At 58.7% G+C, this 25,590-nt stretch overlaps 1 protein-coding gene across 4 annotated transcripts in view; it reads right to left on the bottom strand.

Annotated features, from left to right (window-relative positions):
* The window catches only part of DIP2C (disco interacting protein 2 homolog C), a 346,775-nt gene that overhangs the window by 115,483 nt on the left and 205,702 nt on the right, over positions 1-25,590 (bottom strand). For all 4 annotated transcript variants that reach the window (XM_059183672.1, XM_059183673.1, XM_059183671.1 and 1 more), the window contains 6 exons: positions 21,586-21,795; positions 12,982-13,116; positions 11,343-11,462; positions 10,192-10,389; positions 9,382-9,473; positions 3,676-3,786 (listed from right to left, as the gene is read on the bottom strand). In XM_059183672.1, coding sequence (XP_059039655.1) covers positions 3,676-3,786; positions 9,382-9,473; positions 10,192-10,389; positions 11,343-11,462; positions 12,982-13,116; positions 21,586-21,795 — 866 coding nt within the window. The remainder of the gene's footprint in view (positions 1-3,675; positions 3,787-9,381; positions 9,474-10,191; positions 10,390-11,342; positions 11,463-12,981; positions 13,117-21,585; positions 21,796-25,590) is intronic.

The following is a 25,590-nucleotide window of genomic DNA, read 5'->3' on the forward strand; positions in this document are numbered from 1 at the left end:
TGGCTCAGGTCATGGTCTCAGGGTCCTGGGATCGAGCCCCGCAACGGGCTCCCTACTCGGTGGGGAACCTGCTTCTTCCCCTCTCTCTGCCTGCTTGTGATCTCCATCAAATAAATAAATAAAATCTTCAAAAAAAAAAAAAAAAAAGATTGCGCGTCAATGACTCAAATTCAGAGACTTGAAAGGATAAACTAAATAGAGTGACGGACCTAAATAAATAAATGAATCGGCAATCCACGTGTGGGTTTACTTTTGGGCTGTTATACTCTGCTGACCTATGTGTCTGTTTTAGACAACTGCTTCAACTACTAAAGCTCCGTAATGTGGCTTGAAAACAGGGACCCAGGTGTCCCCGGCTTTGCTGTTCTTACTTGACATTGCTTTGGCTCTCTGAGGTCTTTGCTGAATTTTATATGTTTGTTTTTGTTTAAATTGGTCTCAAGCTGGTTTTTGGTGTTTTGTTGTTGTTGTTTTTTTACTTTTCCTTTGATTTCCTGGTTGACTCACGGGTCACTCACTGGCACGCTGTTTAATCTCCACATACTTGTGAATCTTCCTGTTTTCTTCCTGTAACTGATTTCTGGTTTCACACCACTGTGCGTCAGGAAAGATGCCCACTAGTTCACTCTTCTGAAATTCACTGAGATTTGCCTTGCGGCCTCATGGGATCTGTCCTGGAGTTCATCCCAGACGCGCCTGAGAAGAGTGTGGGTTCTGGTGCGTACGGAAGGATGGAGCGCTCTGGGTAATGAAGCCCACTGGTGTCCCCTGTCACGGCGGGCCGGGGTCTCTCCCTTCAGGGGAATGAACATCAGCTTCATACATGTAGGTGCTCCTGTGCGGGGTGCATAAATGTTTACAAGTGTTACGTCTTCTCTGCGGACCGACGCCCCTACCGCTGCGGAACCCTCCGTAGCGTCTGCTCGGTCTGTTGCCCTCTTCCTCTGCGCCTCCACGGGGCATCTCGGAGCGGCCGCCCGCTGCCCTCTCCGGGTCCTGACGTCCGCAGCGGGCGCTGGAGGCCGCGTGTCGCTGGCTCTCGTGTCCTGTCCCCCGCCGTGCTGTCCGCCTCTGCTTAGAGAACTCAGTCCTTCTACACGTGAAGTAGTCACGGGTCAGAGACGCGAACCGGCCGCCCTTCTGTTAACCATTTTCTGGCTGCGTCTCCGCAGGGTCTCTCTGTTCCGTCCCTCCTCTCTCCTCTGTGAGTTGCTGCCTGTCTTCATGTGACACCGAGATCAAGGAGTGCTTTATATTCCGTGTCTCCACTAGAGGGGTCTGCTTTTCGGTTCTGTAAGGGTCACGTAAAACTGCCTGCACACACACACTGGTGCGTGTGTCAGTCTATGTAATTTGATGGCAACGGAAGGTTGAACATGGTGGAAAACGGAGTTTCGCCTGCCCTCCCCGTATTTAACGTTTTGATATCGCACTTACATCTTTTTACTTTGTGTTTCCCTTAACAAAGTATTGTAGTTTTCATGATTTATACTACTTTTGTCTTTTTAACCTACACTCTAGTTTCAGTTTTACTAAACCATCAATCCATTACCTTTGCTCTACATGGACTCTGCCAGTGAGGCTTATACTCTCATTTATTTTCTTGTCACCAATCTCTTTTCACCTGAAATCAGACGTTGAATGTTTCTCCCCGGGCCTGTTCAGTGGTGATGAGCTCCTTCCGGCCCTGCTGGCCTGGAAGACCGTCCCTCTTCCAACTCCAAATGGCAGCCGCGCTGTGCAGGGCGTCCTCGGCTGCTGGTTTGCTTTTCAGCACTTCGAATACATCCTGCTGCTCCCTCCTGGCCCACAAGGTTTCTGTTGAAAAATCCACAAAGAGTCTTTGTGGTTTCCTTGTACATAATAAATTGTTTTTCTCTTGCCGCTTTTAAAATTCTCTCGTTAACGTTGACATTTTAATTATAATGTGTCTTGCCGTGAACTCTCTGGATTCACTCGCTGTGAGCTCACGGTCTCCAGGCTCCCGGGACCCGGAAGTCTGTTTCTTTCCCCGGTCACGGATGTCTCTGCTACTGTCTATTCAGTTACGTTTTCTCCCCTTTCTCTCTTTCCCTCCTTCTGCGACTCCCGCACGTGAATGCTGTCCCGCCTGATGTTGTCCTACAGTTCCCTCAAGCTATCTTAACATAAAATAGACTGGTTTTGTTTCTTTCCACCGCTCTGTGTGAGGTCTGCTGTCCTGTTCCTGCTCGCTGACGCCTTCTGCTTGGCTATGGGGTGTTCCCAGCAGTCTTCCATCCGATCTGTTGGCCTTCCGCTCGGGGACTTCCGTCCGGTGTCCCCCTCTGCTCTCCGTCTCTGGTGCAGCTCACACCGCGCTCCTCTGTACTTCTCCGGAGTTCAGTGAGTGTCTTTATGACCATCACGTTGAACTATTTATTTCATTGAGGTTTGACCTTGATCTTTTTTCTGGACCCCATTCCTGTTTCCTCACTGCGTCTGGCTCTGCATCAGTGGAGCAGCCGCCTGTCCCAGCTGGAAGGAGTGGCCGTGCGAGCGACGGGTCTGCGCATGCGGCCTTTCCCTCGGTCGTCTCTTGACTTTCCCTGATTGTCTAAGCACAGGTTTGTTCCTGCTATGCTCCCATTGCTGAGGCTGTGCCAAGACCCATCGCATTCCACAGGGAGGAGTCCACTGAGCACCAGGTTCCAGACTGCCTGGTAGCCAGGCTCTCAGGCAGCAGCTTTTAATTATGCAAATATATGCAGTCCTGTGGGACCCTGATCATAAACCGTGCCAGCCCTCAGACCAGGATGTCTGCAGGGGGCTCCTGGGCGAGACTTGCAAACATCAGGGCTCCAGATGTGTGTGGACCTGCTTTCTCGGAGGTGGCAGGGAGCTGGAGCAAGGTCAAGGGTGAGCGCAGAGTTTCCCCATCTGTGTGCCCTCAGGGTCCCTCCGTCATCTCCAAATGTGTGGCAGACCTGAGGCCTGTGCCTCAGGCTGCAGCCCCAGCACAAGTAAGTAGCTCTTTACCGGGGACAGACCGGGCATGTTTCAGCGTGCTGTCTGTGCAGGGCCCCGGGGTGGCCATCCTCAAGAGCGCTCTCTCCAGGTGACACGGTACTGTGGGGCACGGGTACGCTAGCCCTGAGCTACCAGAGCCAGCACGCCTGGGGGTTGCCCGGGAGGTCTGCGTGCCCCTGCCGGCTTCTGCGAGGCAGCGGGAGAGTGTGGGCTGCGGCACGCCCCTGGCTTCAGCAGTGTGCCGGAGCGCTTGGGCTGGCTTGAACCCCCAGACAGGACAGCTTTCGCAGAGCAGAAGTGCAAGGAGAAGCAAAGTGCAGAAATGGTGCGTGTCCATGCCTCCGTCCCCAGAACCCCAACCCGGCCCTCTGGCAGTGCTCCAAGATGAGCAATCACTTTCCAAGCCGCCCCTCCTGCACAGGGCCCCAGGACAAGTGAGCGGGGCATGAACTCTGTGAGCTGGACACAAGCCCCGATGCTTTCAGAGGCAGATGTGGGAACTGTTCCCGCCACCGACGTAGCCGCCAAACCCCCGCCCAGAGCCTCAGAAGCCACAAAACACCTCTGTGCTTCTCAATCCACATCCTGCCAAGATGAAAAACCATTTAAAAAAAGCCAGCGGAGTGCTCTGACCTCATGGGAGAACGCTCCACGGCGGCCGGGCCCGACCCTCTGGCTGGGACGTACCTTTCTCGTGAGCGGCACTTCGATGGGCACGGGGACCACTTCGGCCAGCAGGCAGCCGTAGAAGGCCACCATGGAGGCGGCAGGGTCGTTGTTGGGAAACACCAGCGCCACCTGCACGGACACAGAGCGGGAGCCGTTAACCAGCCGGCGCGGCCCCAGGGGCCCACGCTCTCAGCGACGACACTCAGGTGCACAGGAGGACACTGCGGTAACTCGCACTTCAGTAGTCGGCGTGCGCGCCTCCTCTAACGGATGCAGACACGAGCGACCGACGGTCGGCTAGAACCCGGCCCAGACGTCGCCGTCCCGACTGTGCTTCTCCTGCCGCGAGTGTCGCCTGCGCCTGCCTTGCTCCTCCCACTCCCCCAGGCTCAGCAGGGGCTTCCGCGAGCGTCCGGGGGGCCTTTGCCGCTGTGCCCTGACATGAGGGCGGGCGGACACCCACGGGACTCTGCTCTGGCCCCAGGCCAGCACTCGCCCCTCTGGGCCTTCATTTTCCTCCCTGTGTCCTAGTGTGGTGCAGAGGGTCACTGAGAAGGCAGGAGGGGGCAGGTTGAGGCCCGGCGCATGGCTCGCAGGCGGGAACGGGAACCAGCCCGGCGGGCGGTCCCCCGCACGTGGGCACGGAGGCGGCTTCCGCGGACACCTGCTCCCCGTTCCCCCCAACCCCCCCAAGGCCTCACACGTGGAGGCCGCCATGAGCACGTAGTCGTCAAGGTTGGGTCCGTCTAAACCCCCACGGAGAACGCGATTTTTGAAATGTGTTTTCTGAGAGCCCCGTGGTGCCTCAGCGAGGGACAAGGCTCCCGTGGGCGGCTCACGCCGAGCGCTTCTGCTCCGCTTCCTCATTGGTGGTGTTTCCACGTGGGCCCTGAGGTGGCAAAGACTTAGAAATCTGTCTGAGAGCGTGTACTTAATGTCACTTCTGTTTTATTCCCACTGTCACATGTAGCGTTGGAGGCTCCGTTGTCAAATGCCCCTTTACGTGGCACTGGCTGCTTCACAAACACGTGGTCCGACGGTGTGTGTGGAGCTCGTTCTAGAGTCTGCCGTGCAGCTCACCCACTGCGGACCCCGCTGGCTGTCCTGTCCCCGTGGCTCCTCTGGGACCAGCCTTTCCCTTCGGGCCGCTGGGAACACGTCCTAGGGACAGAGCGGAGCCGTGCTATGACCGCACACCGCGCTCTGCTCTGCAGGACCCGCTCCCGGGCCAGCGCATCTCTCCCGCCCGCCGGCCCCGCGTCCATGCTCCTGTCCCTCCCTGCGGACGGCGGCCGGCGGCGTGCTCCGACGCTCTCCGGCCCCGGGACTTAACGTGCACACGTCAGTCCTGCGTGACCTCACTCAGAAGCTTAAGCGGTTTCTTCTCGAATGTTGTCCTGCCTACATGTCGCGGGTTCTGCCGTGAGCAGCCGGGAAGAGGCTCCATCTCCATCTCCGTATTTAAGTAAGCGAATTGGCACAGAGCCAGTTCGCAGCTGGGAACCGAGCAGGCCACGTCTTCAGCGTCGGCCAGCAGGACAGCCGGTGGGAAGTGAAACGAGTCTGGGACTAACTGAAGGTCTCCTCTCCAGACGGCACTCCTGCAGCTGACGGAAAGCGGAGAAATGAGGGACCACGCCCCCGGAAGGCCAGGAAGAGCCGTCGCAGCACTGAGGAACCGTGTCTGGGAAAACTGGCAAAGCGACTTTTCCGATCCCAGCCCGAGGACAGGAGGCCACCGCTGACCTCCCGGCACGTCCTAGAGGTTTGTCACAGCTCAGGTCTGTGCCTCCAGCTGACACGCGGACGTGACACCACCGGCTTTTAGACCAGGGTCCGGCCAAGCTCTGTGTTCACGGAGTGAGCGCTTGTGAGGCTTCCGCAGAGAACACCGAGCTGCCCTCCAAAACGGACGGTCGCCCTGCGCACAAGGGACCTGGTAACCGTGGACTCCTTGTCTTCCTAGAGCACCTGTCCGCCGCGCAGCGTCCTCCCCAGGCCGGAGCACCAAGAGCAATCCAGGGTCGCCGCCGGACCAGGTCGGTCGTGCTCCGGGATCCAGGGCCGGCTGCAGCCCAGCTCTGCTCAGACGAAGACACCCACCTGACCCGGGCAGTCCCCATGGCCGAGTCACCGCAGCCTCTGGCAACGAGGCTACGTTAGAGGAACTTGCAGAGCTGTGCTAAGGAGGGTGAAACATTTCGTGCCGGTGTAAAGTAGATGAAAGCAAACACAGAATGGTCCGATGCTCTGTCTCTCAACAGCATCAATGCAGCGGACAGACAGGTCGAACACCAGGAGACTAGAATGAAAACGGAAAAGACCGAGACAAAAAAAAATAATGGAAAGACTTTCGTTGTTCTGTTTTGCAGTTTAGGGAGGGACATTCTCCTTCCAAGTCTGAACGCGGCGCATGCGGGTCTTCTGGTGGCTCGGCAGGGACTCCCGGGCTCGCGGGCAGGCGGCGCTCTGACGGAGGCACGCAGCCCCCTCACGACTGCAAACCCGTGCTCCAGATGCCGCCGGACCTCAGGACCCACAGTGCAGGCTGCACCCACGAGTCAAGGGCAGAGAGGCACAGCCCCGCGTCTGCTGAGGTCTTGGCTCCTAAAAGCAACCCTCTTGCTGGGCCCGTGCTTGGCTCTCCCCACGTCGGGGGCTCCGAGGACACTGGTTTGTCCAGCTTTTGGGCCCCACACGCTTTCCTGCCGTGGCTCTTTCCCACGCGTGCCTGCTACCTGGCCGACGGCCCGGGGCTTGCTCTGCACTCCGGGAAGACTTCCAGGGTTGCAGATGCTCCCCCCAAAGGAGAAAGTCGCTCTGCCCCCCACCGGGATAGTCCACCTCCAGCTCTTACCACCTGTTCTGAGGACCCGATCACTTCCCAACGTCTAGAAAAGCCAACCATCCTATTGTGTCTGTATCCTTTCCGGTACGGCAAGTTCCTGCAGGCCGGCCTCACGGGGGCCGCATCTTGGGGTCTTCCGAGCACCCTCCACAGCTCCCCAAACCCCGTTCAGCTTAGGCACACAAATGTGTTTTAAAGGCATTTCCTTTAAAGGTAATGCCCCAAACTGCGTCGATAAGGTCACCCACGTGAAAAATGTCAAGTTTTTATGTAAAAGACTGAATATGCTCGTTACTCTGGAGAAAATAATGTTTTGTTCAAAAGTCATCTTGAACGAGAGTAAAAACTCTGTTTATTGCAACAGGAGGTCGTGACCGGTCGACGGCTGTGGTCACGTGTCTCCAGTACAGGCGCCCGCACGCCTGGGCCAGATGCTGGCGGCATGAGCGACCTCAGGATGATGTAGAAGAGTCGTTCCCTCACACCGTTCTGGCCGGCTTCTGCCGGAAACCTCCGTATTCCATTTATTCTACCAAAACCGCCCACAGACGCCTCCTTCCGTCTTAGCTGGGCGGGGCGCTTCGCTGTGTCCTCCTTACCGTCAGGAACCTCAAGGTCAGGACCTGGGAGCACTCACGCAGGCGGACTGAGACCGTCCCCCAGATCAGTGCGAAGGAAGCCCTCACCCACACGGGGTTTTCTCGTGGTGACCGCGCAAGAGCAGACCCTCTCAGCTGTTCCCAAGTGCGCACCTCGGGACCACTAAGGACGTCCGCCCTGCCCTGCAGCCCTCCCCTTCCAGAACCAGCCCCAGAACTCTCCTCCTCCTCCGCGAAGCCTCCAGCTCCCAGGCCCTCGCCCGGCCCTCCCCCAACCCCTCCCCCCCAGTCCCCAGCCCCCAACCACTTCCCCAGACCCTCTAGGGCCCCCACCGTGCTTCTGTCTCAGGGAAATTCACTGCCCTAAGCACCTCCTATGCCGGTCCTTTGTGGCCGCCGCATTTCACGCAGCATAAAGCCCTCCGGGACCGTCCGATGACAGCGTGGGCCAGAACTCATCTTCCTTCTAAGGCTGCGTGACACTCCTGCGTGTGCACTGCATTGCGCTTCTCCATCCATCCGTCTGCGGACACCTGAGCTCCTTCCCCTCTGGTTCTGCGAACAGGGCTGCTCTGAGTGCTGGTGCAGAAACGTCTATTCAAGCCCCTGCTTCCGGTTCTTCCGGAAGGAAGGCCCGTGGCTGGGTCATGGGGTCGTGCCGTGCTTCGTTTCCAAGGGCACCACCATACTGCTTCCTGGTGGCTGCACAGGGGACCTCCCTACTGGCAGCATGGGCGTGTCTTCATTCTTGCGACCGTGACGGACGTGCTGTGTAACTGGGGCTTTAAGGCACTGTCCCCAGATGAGCAGGAACATGGAGCATCTTCCCAGGGGCAGACCAGCCCCCTTCAAGTCCCTGTCCATTGCTTCACCTTTTTTTTTTATTGGTTGTTGCTGAATTGTGGGAGTTTCGTTTCCAGATCCTGGACGTAACAGATCCAGGATTTGTAGACACATTCTCTCTCGTCCTGTACGCTGCCACAACTCTCGGTAGCCTCTGGGGCACACGGGAGTCATCCTGATGAAATCTAATTCACGTTTTCGTTTTTGTTGCCTGTGTTTTCGGTGTCGTCTAAGAAATCACTGCCAAATTCTGTGACACTTTCCCCGGTTTTATTCTCAGAGTTGCAGTCTTTGCCCTTAAGCGTCTGATCTACTGTGAGTTAACTTTTCACTCCACAGCAAGAAGGTTCAGTGTCCTCCTTCCGCTGGGGGCGCCCCGTCTCCCAGCACCATTTGTGGAAGACACCGTCCTCCCCCATTTCACGTCCGAGCTCCCTTAACGAAAACCATCCCCCCGCCGGGCTCTACTCCGTCCACACATCTCTATGTTGCCGTCAGTACTGCTCCGTGTCGAGGACTGTAGCTTTGTGGCAAGGTTGACTCTCAGGATGTGCCGGACCCATAACTGACATTGAAAAGCCCGAGGTCAAACCTGGTCAATAAAAAAACATCAAGAATGGCAGCCCCCACACAAGGCTGTGTCAGTCTTTAAGAAATTCCTCCTCATGGGCCCTGTTCTTCATGGTAACTCAAGTAAACGGCAGCTCGTGTCCTCGTTGGTTTGGTGCTAGGCGCCGGCACGTTGATGAAATTCAACGAGAGGTCTTTGGGGACAGGTAGGATACGTCAGAGTTGGGGCTGAAGGTACAAAGCAGCAATGGGGAAAAGGTACAATGTGCAAAACCAAGACCCCGTGGCTCTGAGCGCACCCGCACGCCCACGCTGGGGTACAAAGCTGGGTGAGGGTATGAAGTACACGGGGTATGACACTGCCACAGAAACCCCAACATCCACCCTGGGGCTCACCAAGTAAGAATGGGAACCGGCTGCTCAGTGAGGGACGGCAGCCTCTGGCCCGGAATCCAACACTGGGACAGGACTGGGACCAGCGGCGAGCTGCCGAGACGGTCTGGCTCACTGGCGAACGCAGGCCAAGTTCTACGATCCTGTCTGCCTGCCCGGATAGAGGACACTAGGGGACAACAGGACGGTGGCTGGAGTCCAGGCTCTGGGCTCGGACAGGCGTGGACACGAGTGATGGCCGAGCCACTCCTGAGTTACCTCCCTCCTCTGATGTGACCCTTCCCCTCGCCGGCCCAAGCGTCCTCACAGACAAAACACGAGAAGGACACCAGCTGCGCTCGTGCACTTGATCCCAATCCATAGTTCAGGGAACAAAGCCTGACTTATTAGCAGGATCAGCACGAGGAGACCCCGAACTCAGACTTCCGACAGCAGGTGTCCTCACTGTGTGGCCCCGGAAAGAGCACTCACCCGGTCGCCAGGTCGTACCATCGGCTCTTGCTTGGTACCTAATTTATGCAGAATGTTGTAAGCAACCTTCATACTTCTTGTCCACAGTTTGCCTGTGAACAGAAACAACAAGGAAACAAGTAAGGGGAAACGTGCAATCTGCTACGTATCTACGCACACATTAAACTAGACAGGGCGCTAGTCCCTGTTAAGTCTTCAACTTATCCCCAGTCCCTGGATCAGGAAAGAAAATCAGAACCAGCAGAATCAGCAGGAGCTGGAGAGGTCGTCCAGTCACCCAGCTTCTGTGCATACCGGCCGACAGTGTGCTTCCTCCACGGCCCCTGACCCAGGGGACAGCGAGGAGGACCTGGACCCGGTACAGCCAAGTTCGTCCGAGAGCAGACCGGCTCCAGGAACTGTGCCCACGAAGACCTAGACAAAAGCCTGTTTCTCTTGCTTCCTCGCGTGATCTCTTTGGAAAGAGAGTGTTTCCTGAGGGATCCAGGTCACAGAGCTTAGACACAAATTCTTAACCTGCCGTCGCTCCTGAAGGCACGACTTTGGAGAATGTCAGATACGTTCTAAGACGTGAAATCCCACGTCCCGTCTGCGTTGTGACCCACTGGTTCCCTGCACCTGTCTCTGGCTTCTACTCAGGAATCACTTAGCAAGTAATAACTTTTCGTATCAAACTAAGTATATTCCTAAAGCATTTCCTTCCAGGGTCCCGTGGGGGCGAGTGCCGGACACGGAGGGCGGTGTGAGGCGTAGCCCGCCTGGAAGTGGCCGCTGAGCGCGGGGGACGGTGAAAAGAGCACAGAGAGTTACCGTAAGTGAGGATGTACAGCGGCTTCCCATTCGTGTCCATCGTGGTCAGGCAGGGGGCCTTCGGGGAGATGGTTCCCCAGCGCTGCAACGCGGCTTCCAGGGACGGGGGCCAGTTGGTGACCACTCCCAGCTGCTCCCCGCGCATGGCCAGCATCTGTGCTCCCTCCGGCTTGGGCTGGTTCGGATCTGGTTGCTGAACTACAAGCATTCAAACATAAAAAGTTTTCAAGAAAAATATACCTTACCAGTGCAAGCACTTTCTACTTTTTAAAGAGAGCGGGACCCTTACTCAAGGTGACGAGTGGACAGAAAGCACGCATGCGCGCTTTTCTAGAATCAGAGGCAGGACCCACAGACTGGCCTCGGGGACAGAGAGAGGCCTGGAATGCTCACGCTCTCCAGGACAATGTTGGGACGGCGCACAGAGGGACGCCTGGTGCACATGTCAGGGAACGCGTGCCCTGGGTATTGAACAGTAACGGCTCTGTCTGCAACATCCTGATTCTGGACTCCAGAGCTCACAGCCCGCTAAGCCCCAGAGCCCTTGAGCATGGCCACGTCAGTGTGAATTTATCACCCGTATCTGAACCACCAGCACAGAGCTCACTCCCTCGAGTCGAGCAAAGACAGATGTGGTGCGGCACTACTACAGTCTTCCGGACTGTTCCGCTGAGGTGAGCTCCCGGAGGAGGGTTCTCTCCCTCACGGTCGTGACTCACAATCCACCTGCTGGCCAGAAGTCGGCCACGTCTTGTGTGTGATACACGGAATGAGAAGACAACGGGTTTGGGTTGGACGTGATACACCCGGCGCTGCTCTGGCCTCGAGCTCAAAGGCTCGTGCACCGAGGCTAGGAAAAGGGCCGGCCTCACGCGCACACACTCGCTCCGCGTTCCTCAGACGGAGCGCGCCACCATGGGCCGGGCTCGCAGTTCCGGATGGGGGCTCGGCTCCCGGGACGAAATCCCCCTTGAGGGACTCTACGCGCGTGCGCGGGCGGCTACCCCGCTGCCTGCTCTCAGCCTGTCTGCTAAGGGGGCCAGGACCCGCTCCAGAGAAGTGCGGTCCTCCGGGGAAGGCCGGCACTGCTCGTCTCAACAGGGCCCCGCACGACGGCCTGGGGGCCGCACGGACACGGGGGGGCGGGTCACCTTCCAGCAGTTCCTCAAAGTCATCCACGAAGAACTCGCGTAACGGCGGCCGCTTCGGTCGCTTGAGGGTGTTGACGAGCTGCTGGATTTTCGCCGACACCCGACTACTTACGGGCACCCCTGGAAGACAGAAGCACAGACAGACGAAGGGAAGGGACGGTCAGCACCTCACCCGCGGGCCAAGCGGCCATGATGCTGTGGCTGGGGCCCTGTCTTGAGTGCCCCCAGGACACCCCACATGGTGAAAGCCCGTCCCCGGGGCAGGCAGAGGCCCACGGAACGACGCTCCACAGTGCCGTATCTGGCAGACCCCAGGCCGGGCCTGGTCCCACCTGCCGTCCCTGAGCAAGCTTGTCCTCCCCTTCACAGACTCCGGTCCTCGCTCCCACGGGGTCAGAGAGCCGACACAGCAGGCAGACCTCCCCGAGGCCCTGAGCACGGAGACCCCTGGTGCTCCCCTGCGGGGCCAGAGGCTCTGCCCGACGTGCCAAATCTAGGGGCCGACCCGTCAGGTGCTGACCCTGAGCTTCCTGACGCAAGCGCAGGCACCGGAGGTCCGTGGCGGGCCTGCCTTCTCCTCTCGTGGGCGCACAGCGGCCCTCCTCCGTCCCGCCCACCGAGGGCACCTTACGCCTCCCGGAGCATAGCTAAAAACGCACTCTGAATCCGGGTTTTTGCAGAACACCGGATACGAGCCTCTAGCATCTCTCCCTGTGTACAGGGAAGAGTAAATCCCGTTTGATAACAAGACAGCTCTGCTTTATGACAACGAACGACACCATTCTGAGAACTGAGTCAACGAAATGACTGTTGAAGAAGGCACGAAGTTTAACTTTTCTAACAACGGGAATTAGTGACCACCACGGTGCTGACACCGCCGGGGCGAACGTGTGCGTCCTCCGCAGGCCCGTCTCGGTCTGGGGAGCCACTCCGAGACACAGACACCATGTGTCTTCCAGGGGGAGCCGTCACACCAGAGCCGGTGCGGCTCATGGACCGGGACGGGGATATGCGCCCCGAGGGAGGGAACAGCACACGCACACCATGGCCACACGGGCCATCTCCACAGAAATCGCACCTCCCGTCACCTCCACCCCGGCCTGGGAGGGGCTGCGCTCACGAGAGCAGGACACAGCGCGGCCCACGCTCCAGTCCGCTCCCCCGGCGGGTGGGGCAGGGGACGGCGGGCAGCCCCGCTGCCGAGCATCATCACCGCTGCTCATTCTTTCCGATTTGGAGGAAAAAAGCCACCTCCTTCCGCAGCCCAAGGAAACCACACCGGCTGTACGTGCCGATTATTCTGCTCTACATTCAACTTCTCACTGCCCTGCCCATCTAACACCACTCTCGGGCTGAAGGCCTCCACGACGCTTCCACACTCCTGAGCCAACGTCGGTGATGGATCGGCAAGCACAGGAGAACATACAGAACGCCTGCTCCCGCCCAAGACTGAACTTCCTCCTGCCACACCGGCATTTCTCCCGACGCAGACACACTCTCGGCCAACGTGGGGACACTGCGCCGCTCACGCCCTGCCACCCTCCGTGGGAGCCACGACACAGGTCAGAGTCCGCTGCGTGGACGGCCAGGGCAGGAACGGGATTTAGGAAGGAGGCGCCGCGCCCGCCGGGGGACCTACCGTCGCCCGTCTCCATGAGCTCCGCGTTGCCATACTTGGGCGCCGTCCGCGACGTCGTGGAGCCCTGCGGCCTTTCCACTTGGATCGGGTGTTCTGAGGTGTAAGTGGTCACGTCAGGAGGTGCAGAGTGATTCTCTAGAAAGAAGCAAATCACAAGTTTTCTGATCGTCACGACTGAGCGCGTCACGGGGTTTCACCAACTGCCGCGTCCCAGGGAAAGGCCGGGTCTGTGTCCTTGTCTGTAGCAAGTCTGGGCACGAGGGTCATCTCTAAGGTCATCTACGTTGCTCAACACGGACCACGGTCGACTCCCTCCCGACGTGAAGGGACAGCAGGGGCAGAGAACTCAAGCCCCACAGGCGGATTCTGGGGTCTCCCCCCAGCTCTGCGCGTGCCCCCAGGTCGTGGGGAGCGTCTTAGCCCCTTGTGCCTCACTGTCCTCCCCACAAGGGACTAACACGGTCAGTCCCCTGCAGGGCCCAGGAAGTGAACTGAATGTACAGAAGGCTCTCACGAGGTTGGGGGACGGAAGGTAAGCATTCGAGAAACGTCAGCAGTTCTGTGTTAGCGCGCGCGATTCCGAATGACCACGTAACATACGTGTTTATGTGCCTATCCGTGATGCGTCACACGCACCCCGGCGTGCCTGCACACGGACACTTGCACGGGGCTGGGGCGGCCAGTGTCCCCTGCCTGGTGCCTGACCCCGGCTCACAGCTGACCCCCCGCGGCCGGTCACTCACCCGTCTGTGCTTCTGCTTCCTGTTCTGTGAGATGCACATCCTGAGGCCAGCCCCAACCGCGAGGCGGCCAACGTGCGACGGGACTGCTGGGCGCACAGACCGCCGCGAGAGGACCGGCTGCGGCCGCAGCACCGTGTGAGGAGGCCCGTGGTGTCTCCATGTGGGGTTTCCCATGGGGTCTCTGTACAGCACCCGGAAGCCCCAGAGCCCCAGCCACGGGCCCTCAGCCATCTCGTCCCCCTTTGCCAAGAGGGTCTGTCCTGGTGGGAGCCGTGCTGTGTCCCCTCACAGGTCACACACATGCAAGTCCTCATGCCTAAAACCTCGGACAGGTCTCCACAGAGGTCACGAGGGCGACCCTAACTGGAAGTCATGAGGGTCCCCCTAAGGAGATCGGGGCATGGACACATACAGAGGAACGACCACGTGAGGACCCGGGGAGGAGACGGCGTCTGTGCCCCATGACAGCGGCCTCTGGAGACTCCGGCCCTGCCCACGTGTAGCCAGAGGTCCCGGCCCCCAGGAGGTGGGACAAGAATCTGCTGTTGGAGCCCAGCCGGGCCACTCCGGGACAGCGGCCGGAGCAGACTCCCCCCCCGAGGGCAATTTCCTACATCTCAGCCCAGAAAGGATCACCTCTGAGGGGGTGAGGGAGGCTGCGCGCTCCGGCCACGGAGGGACATGCAGCAGGGCTCTCGTCCACGTCGGGACTCAGCCCACCCCCTCCGCCAGCCCCGCGTGCTTCTGCCAACATGCTTCCCCGCACAGGAAAACGCGATCTGCTTCTCTGCGGCGATGCAGGGACTCGCTGGGGTCACCTACTTCCCGTGGGAAGACGCTGTAGTCGGAGACGCATCGTGAGCGAGACCCCCGCTGGCCACCTCAGCGAGGCAGCGGGACCGAGAGCTCAGCGTGTCACGCTTTGATTCAGACCGACGCGTGCGTCAGTTACGCCGCGGCTGCGTTATGGGTGACGGCCATCGGGGTTTGTGCTGGGAGCACTGCGGGGTCTCCGCTCCGACGCTGCGGGGTCTCTGCTCGACGCGGGGAAAGAATGATTCTGACCTGTCTGGCAGCAGGAAAGTAGGAACCGCGCCGCTGGGGGACCACAGAGCGCCGTCCACGTTCATCTGGGCACCCCCCCCCCCTCCGTGTGGGTTGCTCCCCTCACTGCCGGCCCCCTGGGGCGTCAGAGGCCACGCCACTGCGAGACACCTGTGCCCTGCTCTGATGAAGACCGAGACGCCACGTGTGTAACAGACGCTCGGGATGCTAACAGACGAGAACAGTGGACTCCGGCTGGAGGCGCGGCTCAAAGGGCCGGAACGCCTGTCGGCTCCTGGTGCAGCCACAGGGCCCCAGGCGGCGGGAGCACGTTGAGATCCTCGGGGCGGGTGTGGGTCTTCCAAGCGAGGGAGCGCACTGGATCTTGTGTCCGTTTCCCAGTCCTTTCAAGATCAAGGAAAAAAACAGGGGCCCCTTCCAGCCTCCTCAAGGGTCACTTCCTCTGCTGAGAACTGCCAGGCGGGGCCTGCGTCATCGACGCTAGAGGACTTTGTTCCCAGCAGTTGATGGTCCCTCCAGAGGCTATAAATCAAGTTGGCGCAGGCCAGGGGGGAGGGAGGTGGCGGGGATGTGGTTCGGTCGCCCTTACGACGGGGTACTGGGGTCCCTCTCACTCCCCAGACGCCCGCTCTGGGCATTCTGGCCAGCTGGGCACTGCTTTCCATGGCACCTGGACAGCTGTTTCTGGCCAAGACCATCTCAGGGTGCGGGCTGGTCCCCTGCTGAACCTGGAAACACCCAGTTCCTGGCCTAAGTCCCCGGCCCCGTGTGGCTGCTCAGGTCCTACGCAGACACGGACGTGACCCCCCGCCAGCGCACAGCCTCGGCGCTCAGCCGACGTTGGAGAAACGGTCCGGAGGGTAAGTGAACAGGGAGTAAAGGAACGCGTGACGAGCCAGACAAAGGGCCTCCGGTCCCAGCCAGGCTGACAAGCAGCTTTGGTGCTGCCGGCATGACGGGGATGCCCGGGGCAAGTGGGGAGAGACCTCACTTTCGAGCCGTGTTAATTACTCCTCCGTCCGCAAACAACTTCCGAGAGAAGCACGGCAGGAAGTTCGGAAACGTGGCTTCTGCCCGTAGCAAGCACGTGCTCGTGGCCGCGCACCAACATGGGTCCCAAGCGATGCACTCGAAGGAGCCCGAGCGTCCCTCCTGCAGGACGGTCCCAGCCCGAGGGCCCCGTGGTCACCCTGACCTCTGTGACCACGGACGGGGAATCCAGCAATGGGCTGTCCTACCTCAGACCGCCCCGGGCACCCCGCTGCTCTGGCTCTCAGCCTTCCACGTCGGGGTGGAAAGCAGGTGTCCCGACGAGGTCATGCAGGGCCAGACCCGACCTTGTGGGGGGAAGGAGCTGTCCTCGGAGGGGCAGAGTACCCACTTGGCGGGGGCTTGGCCGGGCCGCTCCCTGCCCGGGTCCACCCCCGCACGGCTGACCAGGACGGGGGACCTGCTCCACATCCCTCCAGACACTGGCCTAACCTGTCGCTGCTGGCGTCTCTCACGGCTCAGGCGGACCATCCGCAGACTGCGGCTGGAGGCATGTGGAGGGCTGGGCGGTCTCTGCACCCACATGTCTTGGGCCCAGGTCCTGAGTCGGGGCTGACTTCAGGAGGACGGCCAGCTTCTCCGCCTTGCACACGGCACCACAGGATCCCGAGGCTAGGACAGCATCAGCCACACCGGCCCAGGTGCGGACATCAGAACAGCAACTTTCAGCTTCGAACAAGAGTCTCTTGCCTTTTATAGCCACAAACTGAAATTCCGTCGACAGATTGCAGCTGTCCCAGAGCCTCCACAGACCACCGACCCTGCGGGGTGTGCTGGGGACGTGGGAGGCTTCACGGTTAACACCAAGCCAACTAGCTTTCGTCTGGAGAGGGGCTCCCTCCCGTGACGAGCGGAGGCTCCTGCACCCCAGGTCTGTGGGGTCCTGCTGACCACGGGCCTGCTGGGCGCCTTTGGCTTCACGCCCACGTTCCTGGGCCTCAGTCTCCCCTCCGCGGAACAAGGGGTGCTGGGTCCTCGCCGGGCCAAGGGGACCACGTGACAGGACGCCCTGACCCCCGGCTGGGATGTCCATGCCCTCGGGTGCATCACCCAGGCCTGGAGGCCGCGCTCTGCCTCTTCTCCCTGTACGTAGGCCTCTGAGAAGCTCCAAGAGAGAACCTGTGACACTCACGGGCGTCAGGTGCAAATGGCTCTGGGACGCCTTTCTGAGTCCAACGCACTGTTGTTCCGCACACGGCAGACCTGAGCAGGTGCGTCTCTGGCGTGCAGCAGGTGGGACTGCCCAGCCGGCCAGTCCTCCCCTGGCATGGGGCGCATGAGCTGACATGAGCTGACAAGACACTTGAGCTGAGCTGACAAGACACTTCCGGACCTAAAACCCATTACTTTGATTCTGAGCATAAAATCCAAAGTCACCGCATTTCTGGGAAGAGACAGGAGCAGATCTGGGTCCCACGACACCGAAGAAGCACGAGGCTTGGAACCGCACAGAAGGCAAGGGCGTGAGGGCGCAAGGGGCTGAAACTGCCCTGACGGGAGACGGGCTGGGAGCAGTCACGGACGCGGACCAGGCTTGCAACACGTGCAGCCGCCGAACACCAGGACGCGATACACGTGGGGTGTGGGAACAAGCTGCTGCAGAGCCCGGGTTGCAAGCCTGCCTCGGGGAGGACAGCCTCTCTGGCAGGCTGCTCTCGGGCACGGGGACCCGTGTGCCGTGTTGGGAGGCGGTCTGCAGTGGCGGTCTGCAGAGGGATTTCACGGTGGGAAACGCGATCCGCTTGTCGGTGAGGAGCAGGTAGCCGGGGAAGCCGTGGGGTGCACGGAGTCAGCAAGAACGTGGGGAGACAGGAGCCACTGGGGGAGGCAGGCACCTGGTGCAGGCCAGGAGAGGCATCCGTGAGCGGTCAGGGCCTCTGAGCCGGCCTCCCGGGACCCAGCATCAGAGGGAAGGATGAGCCTCAGAGGCGCAAGCTCCGCTCTCCAGGGAAGGGAACAGAAGACACAGCGAGAGCCAGGGTGATGTGAGCTGGGCAGCGTCCGCAGCTGGAGAACGCTCCCCGAGCAGACGGACGGATGGGCGGTGATGGTCGCTCCCTGACCCCCAGCATTACTGCAGATGCCAGGTCTCTGCCCAAATTACGTGACGGCAAGGGGCAGGCCTGCGGGAGGACCTAAGGGTCCCCCGTCGGGGTGGCGCCACGGGTCCTGCTCCCAAGCAGGCTCCCCCTCCAGAGAATTCCGTCACCTACGGCGGAGTGTCCATGCTGGCTGGTGTGGCGGGCTCTGCGTCCGCCTGTCCCCGCCTGTCGACCAGGAGCCTGGCGTGGCGCCCCTGGAGCAGGAGGTGGCCCGCGGCACAGCACAGGGCGGCCTGACACCTGCTTTTGTTAGTAAAGCTTCCCTGCCACACAGACATGCCTGCCCGCTTGCCATGCCCTGTCCCAGCGAGCAGAGCGGGACAGCTCAGCCGACCCCGGGGGCTCACGCAGCCCGCGTCATTTAGTCCCCGGCCATCTGCGGGGAAGGCGCACCGCACGTGTGGCCGCCGGGGAGCTCTCAGGGTGAGGCTGCGTGGGCGACCCCGGCCCCCGCGTGCACGATTCACCGGCGCCCCCGTCCTCGCTGAGCGGCTCAGACTTTACGACCGTAACTGCTCGGGAAGTACCGACAGAGACCGAGAGAGAATTCAGTACTCGGGGTGATTACACATAAATAAAAGGGTAACTGATCGCCGTGGCGGCCATTCAAGGCCTCAGAATAAAGGCCTCGGAAGAGAAGCTTCTAGACGTGAGCTGCAGCTGCAGACTCTGGGCTCATCGGGCGACACGTGTGGGGAGCATGGCGGCCTCTGACCTGCTCCTCAGGGGCACGGAGGAGTCCTAAGCCAGACGGGCTCGCCGACAGTCCTAAGCTGGACGGGCTCGCCGACAGCGCTCCCACCACCGAATCCTGAACGCCCGGAGACAGCAGCTACCCCCACGCACATCTGCGAAGGACCACGCGCCCCACACGGGCCCGCAGCCCCCACGTGACGGCGCCTCGGACGCGTCGGCCGGCAGGGCTCACGTACAGTGACCGGAGGGCTCCTGCAGAGGTCCACGCGCCGGACGAACCAGTCGGATGCCAACCCCACGGACCACGCCTGTGCTCTGCTCTGCTCTGCCTCAGTGGAGAACAGCCTGAGTCGCTTCTGCCCACTTGTTCCGCTTCCACGTTCCCGACCCACAAGCTGCCTCCTGGGTTCGGAAGAATTCTGCCAGTTCTCCTCGGCTTCTGGTGTCGACACGGGACTGGGGATGTCTTACTCCTCTGTCTCCCCATTGTCGCAAGCCCATTAGCGCACAAGGTTCTGAATAAAATACGTCCTAGGAATGATCTGGAACCTTCTGGCTATCCCTGGAACGAGGGCCCGCAGCGAAGGGTTCGCACCCCTGCCTGACGTGCGGGAGCCCACGGTGCACCGGGCTGCGTGTCTGAACAGGAAGATCGTGGAGGCCCCACGTCACACACCACGAGAGGACCGACAGCAAGCGGGGCCGGAGAAGGAGAACTTCCTGGAAGGGGGTTTGTACTGAGCGCGGAGCTGGCCTGACCAGGTGGTGCATGTGAGGGGCCCATGCATGTTGTCACTGTGAAAACCCACAGCAGCCTGGGGTTTGCAGAGCCTCTGGCCTCCGGGACCTGTGACCGTGGGATCCCTCCCCGGGTCAGGCAGAAGCATCGCTCACCGCTCTGGGCAAGTGCCTCGTGCGCAGGAATGAGAGACACGGGGGCGGCTCCGCTCTAAATTCCTCCACATGCACACACACGTGCGGACACGTGTACACACAGGTGCGCACACAACTTCGTGTCCTACACGTCGTATGGTTTCAACCATACAGGGTCCTCTGCTTTCTTCTTCTTCTGCTTTGCCACAGAATTCTCCTTCCTTATTCAGGATTTTATTGTATCTTGCCACGGCTTTCTTTCCAGACTTGTCTTACATGTGGAGAACGTCCAGATACTCTAGGAACTTATCTTTGTGCCCAATTGGGAACAACAGTGGCGTCACACGCCGTAGACTCTGTTCAGGCTGCCTTGAGACGCGAGGTCCGTGAGTCACGCCACCTCTTATAGTCGGGATAAATTTAATCCTCCATGCTATAATTTCCTCCAGTGTTTCACACGAAACGTCAGAGGGAGACCCAAAGGCAGTGATTAATCTGAAATTATATGTTTCTCCTGGTAAGATTCTGACACTTCCTTACAAGTGAGCAGAGTCAGCACGCACAGGCTCCTGAGGCTGGCGTGGGCGGCAGAGGTGGGGGGCCTCAGCCCAACCACCCCCACGGGTGCCACTGCGGGCTCGGACACACACGTGACACCAAGCCCAGCCTACGTCCCGGCCACGCAGCTCTCTCTCGTTTTCACGGACGCTGGTTTCACACAGAGGCTCTCGGCGCTGCTGTCACCCACGGGCGTTGGGCTCGGCTCTGCAGACACCACCTGGCACGGGACTGGCGCTGTCCAAACACTAAGAATCTTCCCCTTTCCTCCTTTTTTCTCACCGCAGCTCTGAGAGGTACAAAGCAAAGACATCATTGTTCCTTTTTTTCCCACTAAAAGACCAGAGCAGGAGGAAGTAGCGTCTGAGGGAGCCGGCAGCGGCCCGCGTGGGGACGGAGGCCGCACCAGCTTCCGCAGAACAGAGAGTGCTGCTCTGATTCTCTCACCAGCCAAGTTAAAAGCTGATGCATTTAACTTCAACTTCTTTTGAGTGAGTGCGCTTGGGGCGAAGTCCTAAAAAGTGGTGTGAGTTTCTGTGCGCTCTCTCAAGCGGCTAAATCTGGAAACAAAGCCCCGTGAGTCTGAGGTCTCCATCCGGCACTCACCTCACGCACTTGCCCTGCTGTCAGTTTGCATTTCTGCAGACACGAGGTCTGACGTGGCGAGGGCCAGGCCGTCAGCCACGGCACGGTGAGGGGAGTGGCCTGCGGGCGAGGGCACCGGGTCCACGGGCAGTTTGAATGGGAGCACCCCGGACCCCAGCACCACACCCGAAGCAAGCCCGTTGGCGTGTGAGGGATCTCGACTGGGAAGCTCAAAGGTCTTAACCCATCGCTGAAAAGGCGAGCCGGGATCAGGACGCCACACCTGCCCCACTTCCTGGCAAAAGGAGCGTCAGGCCCCGCGGGGACTGAAACGCACGCCCTCATTCCGACAGCCCACGATTCCGACAGCCGTGCGGCTCACCAGCGCACTCTCTTCCAGGCCGGGAAGACTTCCTTCATCTCCTTTGCACACGACTTTCAAACATCTCGGGCAGTGCCTCCGAACCGTGCGCTGGTCCTGCCAGACAGGACCGTCCTCCACACAGAACCCGCACAGGACGGCCGCTGGACCCGCCCCGAGCCTCAAACACCCTGGGCAGAGAGCTGTCTGCAGCAGAAGTGACAAGAGCCCCCATGTCCCCAGACGGCACCCAGAGGAACAGCAGACTCGCTTGAGAACGGCTACGACTCCAGGCAGACGCGTGTGTTAGTGTGAGGGGGGACACGCAGACACACGGCTCCGCCGCCGTAACGAACGAGCACACGTTCCCTTAGCAGCAGAAAGCCCCAGAGACACGGGGGATGGCGAGAAACAGCAAAAGCGAGGGTTTCACAAAGTGGCCAAGTGGCCCAGGAGTCGGAGCTGGGCTCCCCGCCGCCCCTCGAACGGATCCCGGGGCCGAGAGGCTCCTACGGACTCGCACGGCCGGGCGCGGGCGCGGCCCGGCAAGGACAGGGAAGCAAGCACTCACCTATGTGCGTCTGGGCCATGACGTCAGCCAGCCGGTGGGCGGCGCCACTGCCCCCGCTCTGGGTGGAGGAGGACGAGGTGGTGGAGGTGGTGGAGCCGTGGATGGCCTGGCTGATCCAGTGCTCCATGTTGATGCTGCCCTGGCTGGAGGTGGGCGTCCCCTGCGAGTCCCCCTGCACCGAGCCCTCGTCTTCCGAGCCGGACGACGTATCTGTGGGAGAGACGAACTCTGCGTATCACGGCGAAGACACACCCCGCAGAGCCCACGTCGCCCACGGACCCGCCGCGCGCCAACCGTCCAACACCTTCCCCGTGAACCCTCTTGAGAAGCCCCAGCGCGTCTCAGATCGCGCGATTCTGCAGAATCACGAACTCTCTGTCCAGAGCGCTCCGAATGAAGAGGCCACAGGTTTCGCTGGTCTGTGCTGGTGTCACCATCGCAAACAAAGACGTACCCCCCGATCTGCTTCACGCAACAGTCTGGGAAGAAACCAAACGCTCCCGGGCAGGCCTGCAGCCAGCGAGGAGGCCGGGGCAGCGTTCTCTGAGAGCTGAGAACGTCCGTGTGTTCCACAGCGTGTCTGTGGCCCCTTGTCGTGACCTGAGGCATGTCTCTGAGCTATAATCTATTTCCAAATTCAGCGTGAATGCGGACGGCCACGTGCTTCCTCGCAGAGGAAGATGTCAGTGGAGACGACGTGTGCCCGTCAGAAGGACCCCCCCAACCCACGTGCGCGAGACCCTGATTCCTGCTCCGCTGAGGATAATACATCATCACGTTACATATTACGAGCAAGCGAGATGTATTTAACGTTCATTTCTAATAAAATGTTTTCACTTTTTACTGATTCTTCTCCTCTGTGAAAAGTGTGCATCTTGGACGGAGATAAAACATATCACTTTGTCCATTAAAATTAATGGACCTATTTTCATTTAACAGGACGTCCCCCAGCAGAGAAGTTTTCAAGAATTAAATGTTGCTGTACTTCTTATCTGCACACCCGCGCAAGACTGAACTCCGGGTCCTGCGGTGGGGACTGAGGTGCGAAGCCAGGAGGGATGAAAGACCACGGGAGAAACGACAATTTGTCTCACATCACGACACAGGATTCTCTCTTCCCCGACACGACAGTATTTGGGAAGGACATGCACACGCACACTTTGCTCACGTTGGGACACGACCTGTGCTATCCGGGCCACTTCTGAAGGTCCGTTAGGAATTTGCTAGAAAAACAGCAGTCACAGTGGGGGCCGGACAAGCCCTCTCCTCCGTCCTGCCTTGTAAAATAGCAGGATTGTCATTGACGGAAAAATAAAATCGACACTTTTGTTTGTATTCAGACCCACGACTTCTTTTAGTTTTTTTGATTGTGCTAAAATACAACCTAAGATTTACCATCTTAACCATCTGCAAGAAGGTGGGTCGTATCAAACAGTCTCCTGATCTGTGCCGGACCCCACCACCTACTGCAAAAGTCCTCTTCATCCTGCCACTCCGAAACTCTGTCCCCACCAAACAATAACCCCCCACTCTCCCCTCCCGGCAGGCCCTGGTCACCACCATCTTACTTTCTCTCTCTAGGACGTGGGCCATTCCTCGTGCCCCGTACGCGCGGAACCGTCCTGTGTGTGTGTGTGTGTGGCCCTTGCTCTCAGCACGATGCCTGACGTCCTCGGGACTCACCCGCCGCGGTACAGTGCAGAATCCCCTTCCTTCCTAAGGGTGAGCGACATTCTGTCCCCTTCCGTTCGGCCTCCCCCGGGGTGGGCGCGGTGGCTCCCATTCCCTCCATCACAGCGCTCCTCCGAGTACGGGCGTACACTGACCTGTTCGAGGACCTGCTGTCAACCCTCTTGGCTACAGACCCAGAAGTGGAGCTGCTGGGTCATGTGGTAATTGTATTTTTAATTCTGTGAGAAACTGCCATCCTGTTTACCAGACGTAGCTCCTTTCTACGTTCCCACCAACGGGGCACAAAGGTTCAAATCTCTCCATGTCCCCACCAACACGTGCAATTTTCTGGGGTTTTCTGACAGTAGGCGTGGCTGTGAGGCAGACTCTCACTGTGGCTTTGACTACGGCGTCTCCCTGACGATCAGTGACGCGGGGCACTGTTTCTGGTGTCACTGGCCGTCTGTCTCTTGTTGGGAAAGATGTTCAAGTCCTCGGACTTGGGGTTTTGAAAAACGCATTTACGCACGTAGACGTCCACATTTCACTGCTCCCACCAACTGCCCTCACACCTCTCTCCTGCCAGTCTTTCGTTCTCACCTCACACGTTTTTACCAAAAAACCACAGAAAAATATCCTTGCGACACAGACACAGAAATCCTCAAGAAGCGTTTGCAAACTGAATCGAGCAGCAAGTAAAATGGACAGGGCACACCAGGGCCAAGCGCTGACGCTCAAGAGGGAGTTAATGTTATAAACCATATTAATAAAGGGGGGAAACCTCAAGTGAACCCTGAAAGCCACAGACAAAGTGCTTCACAAAATCTCACACTAACTCGTAATAAAACCTCTCAAGAATGCAGGCATAGAAAGGAACTTCCTCGGGGCGCCTGGGTGGCTCAGTGGGTTAAGCCTCTGCCTTCGGCTCAGGTCATGATCTCAGGGTCCTGGGATCGAGCCCCGCATCGGGCTCTCTGCTCAGCGGGGAGCCTGCTTCCCTCTCTCTCTGCCTGTGTCTCTGCCTGCTTGTGATCTCTGTTGAATAAATAAATAAAATCTTAAAAAAAAAAAAAAAGAAGGAACTTCCTCAATCTAATAGGGCATCCGTGAAAACCCATAGCTAATGCTGTATTTAACATTCAGACCGAAGGTCCTTCCCCTGGGATCAAGACTTAGGTAAGGGTAACTCCTCCTACCACTTTTATTCAACATTATCTGCAAAGCTCCAGCCAGTGAAATACAGCAAAAAGACAAACTTAAAGGCATCCCAATTGGAATGGAAACATTAGATCTGTCTTTAGTCACAGATAAAAGGATCCTCTATGTAGGAAATCCCGAGGAACACACTAAAGAATTCTTGAATTAAATGTTTAGCAAGTTCAGAGGGTATAAGATAAATATCTTTATACAGATAACAGGACAATTAAGGGCAGGCAAACATACTTTGCAAATTGTGCATCTGGCAAAGGACTTGTAGTCACATTATATAAAGGACGCCTACTTAGTGAGGAGACAGACATACTCATTTTAAAAATGGGAAAACGTGTGGGCACTTAACCAATGAATAAATAAAGTAGCAGACAGGCCCATTCAAAAATGCAAATCAAACCCACGATGAGGTGACATCTCATCTGCACTGGAACAGCTACACTAAAATCACAGACAGAACTACGTGTTGGTAGGACGTAGAGAAGCCGGATTCCTCCTCCTGCGAGTCGGAAAGGAAAGCCGTGGCGGCCGCGTGGACACAATTCGGCAGTTTCCTGAAAGTGAAGCATCAGCGAACCACAAGATTCATTAATTCAACTCCTAGGAATCTGCTGCAGAGGAAGGACATATGTGTACACAGACACAGGTACACACACGCGACGGCAGTCTTACTCATCATGGCCCCGAACTGGAAACAACCTCCAGATCTGCCAACCAGGAGTGGATAACCCAAAGGTGGTGCACCTGACAGGACACGGCTCGGCGACAAGAAGGGGTGAACTGACGGGACAACGGGGAGGAGCTCGGGCATATCACGCTGAAGAAGCAGGATGCACAAGAACGTGTTTCATAATGTTATTGATAAAAGGTCCCCAGACTATCTATGGAGGCATATAAGTAGACCAGGGACTCCTTACGGCTCAACGCGAGAATGGGTGTCAATCGGAAATGGGCACAAGGAAACTGTTGGGGAGACGGAGACATCCTAAAACTAGACTGTGGCGACGGCTGCTAATCCACACAATTATTAAAAACCCTTGAGTTGCCCACGTCTAACAGGCTAGTTCTGTGGAAGGGAAGGTACCCCTCTAGAACGGGATCACCGGTGAATGTGCCCTACAGCCG

Source organism: Mustela lutreola, chromosome 8, assembly GCF_030435805.1.
Source record: "Mustela lutreola isolate mMusLut2 chromosome 8, mMusLut2.pri, whole genome shotgun sequence".
NCBI classification, from domain to species: Eukaryota; Metazoa; Chordata; class Mammalia; order Carnivora; family Mustelidae; genus Mustela; species Mustela lutreola.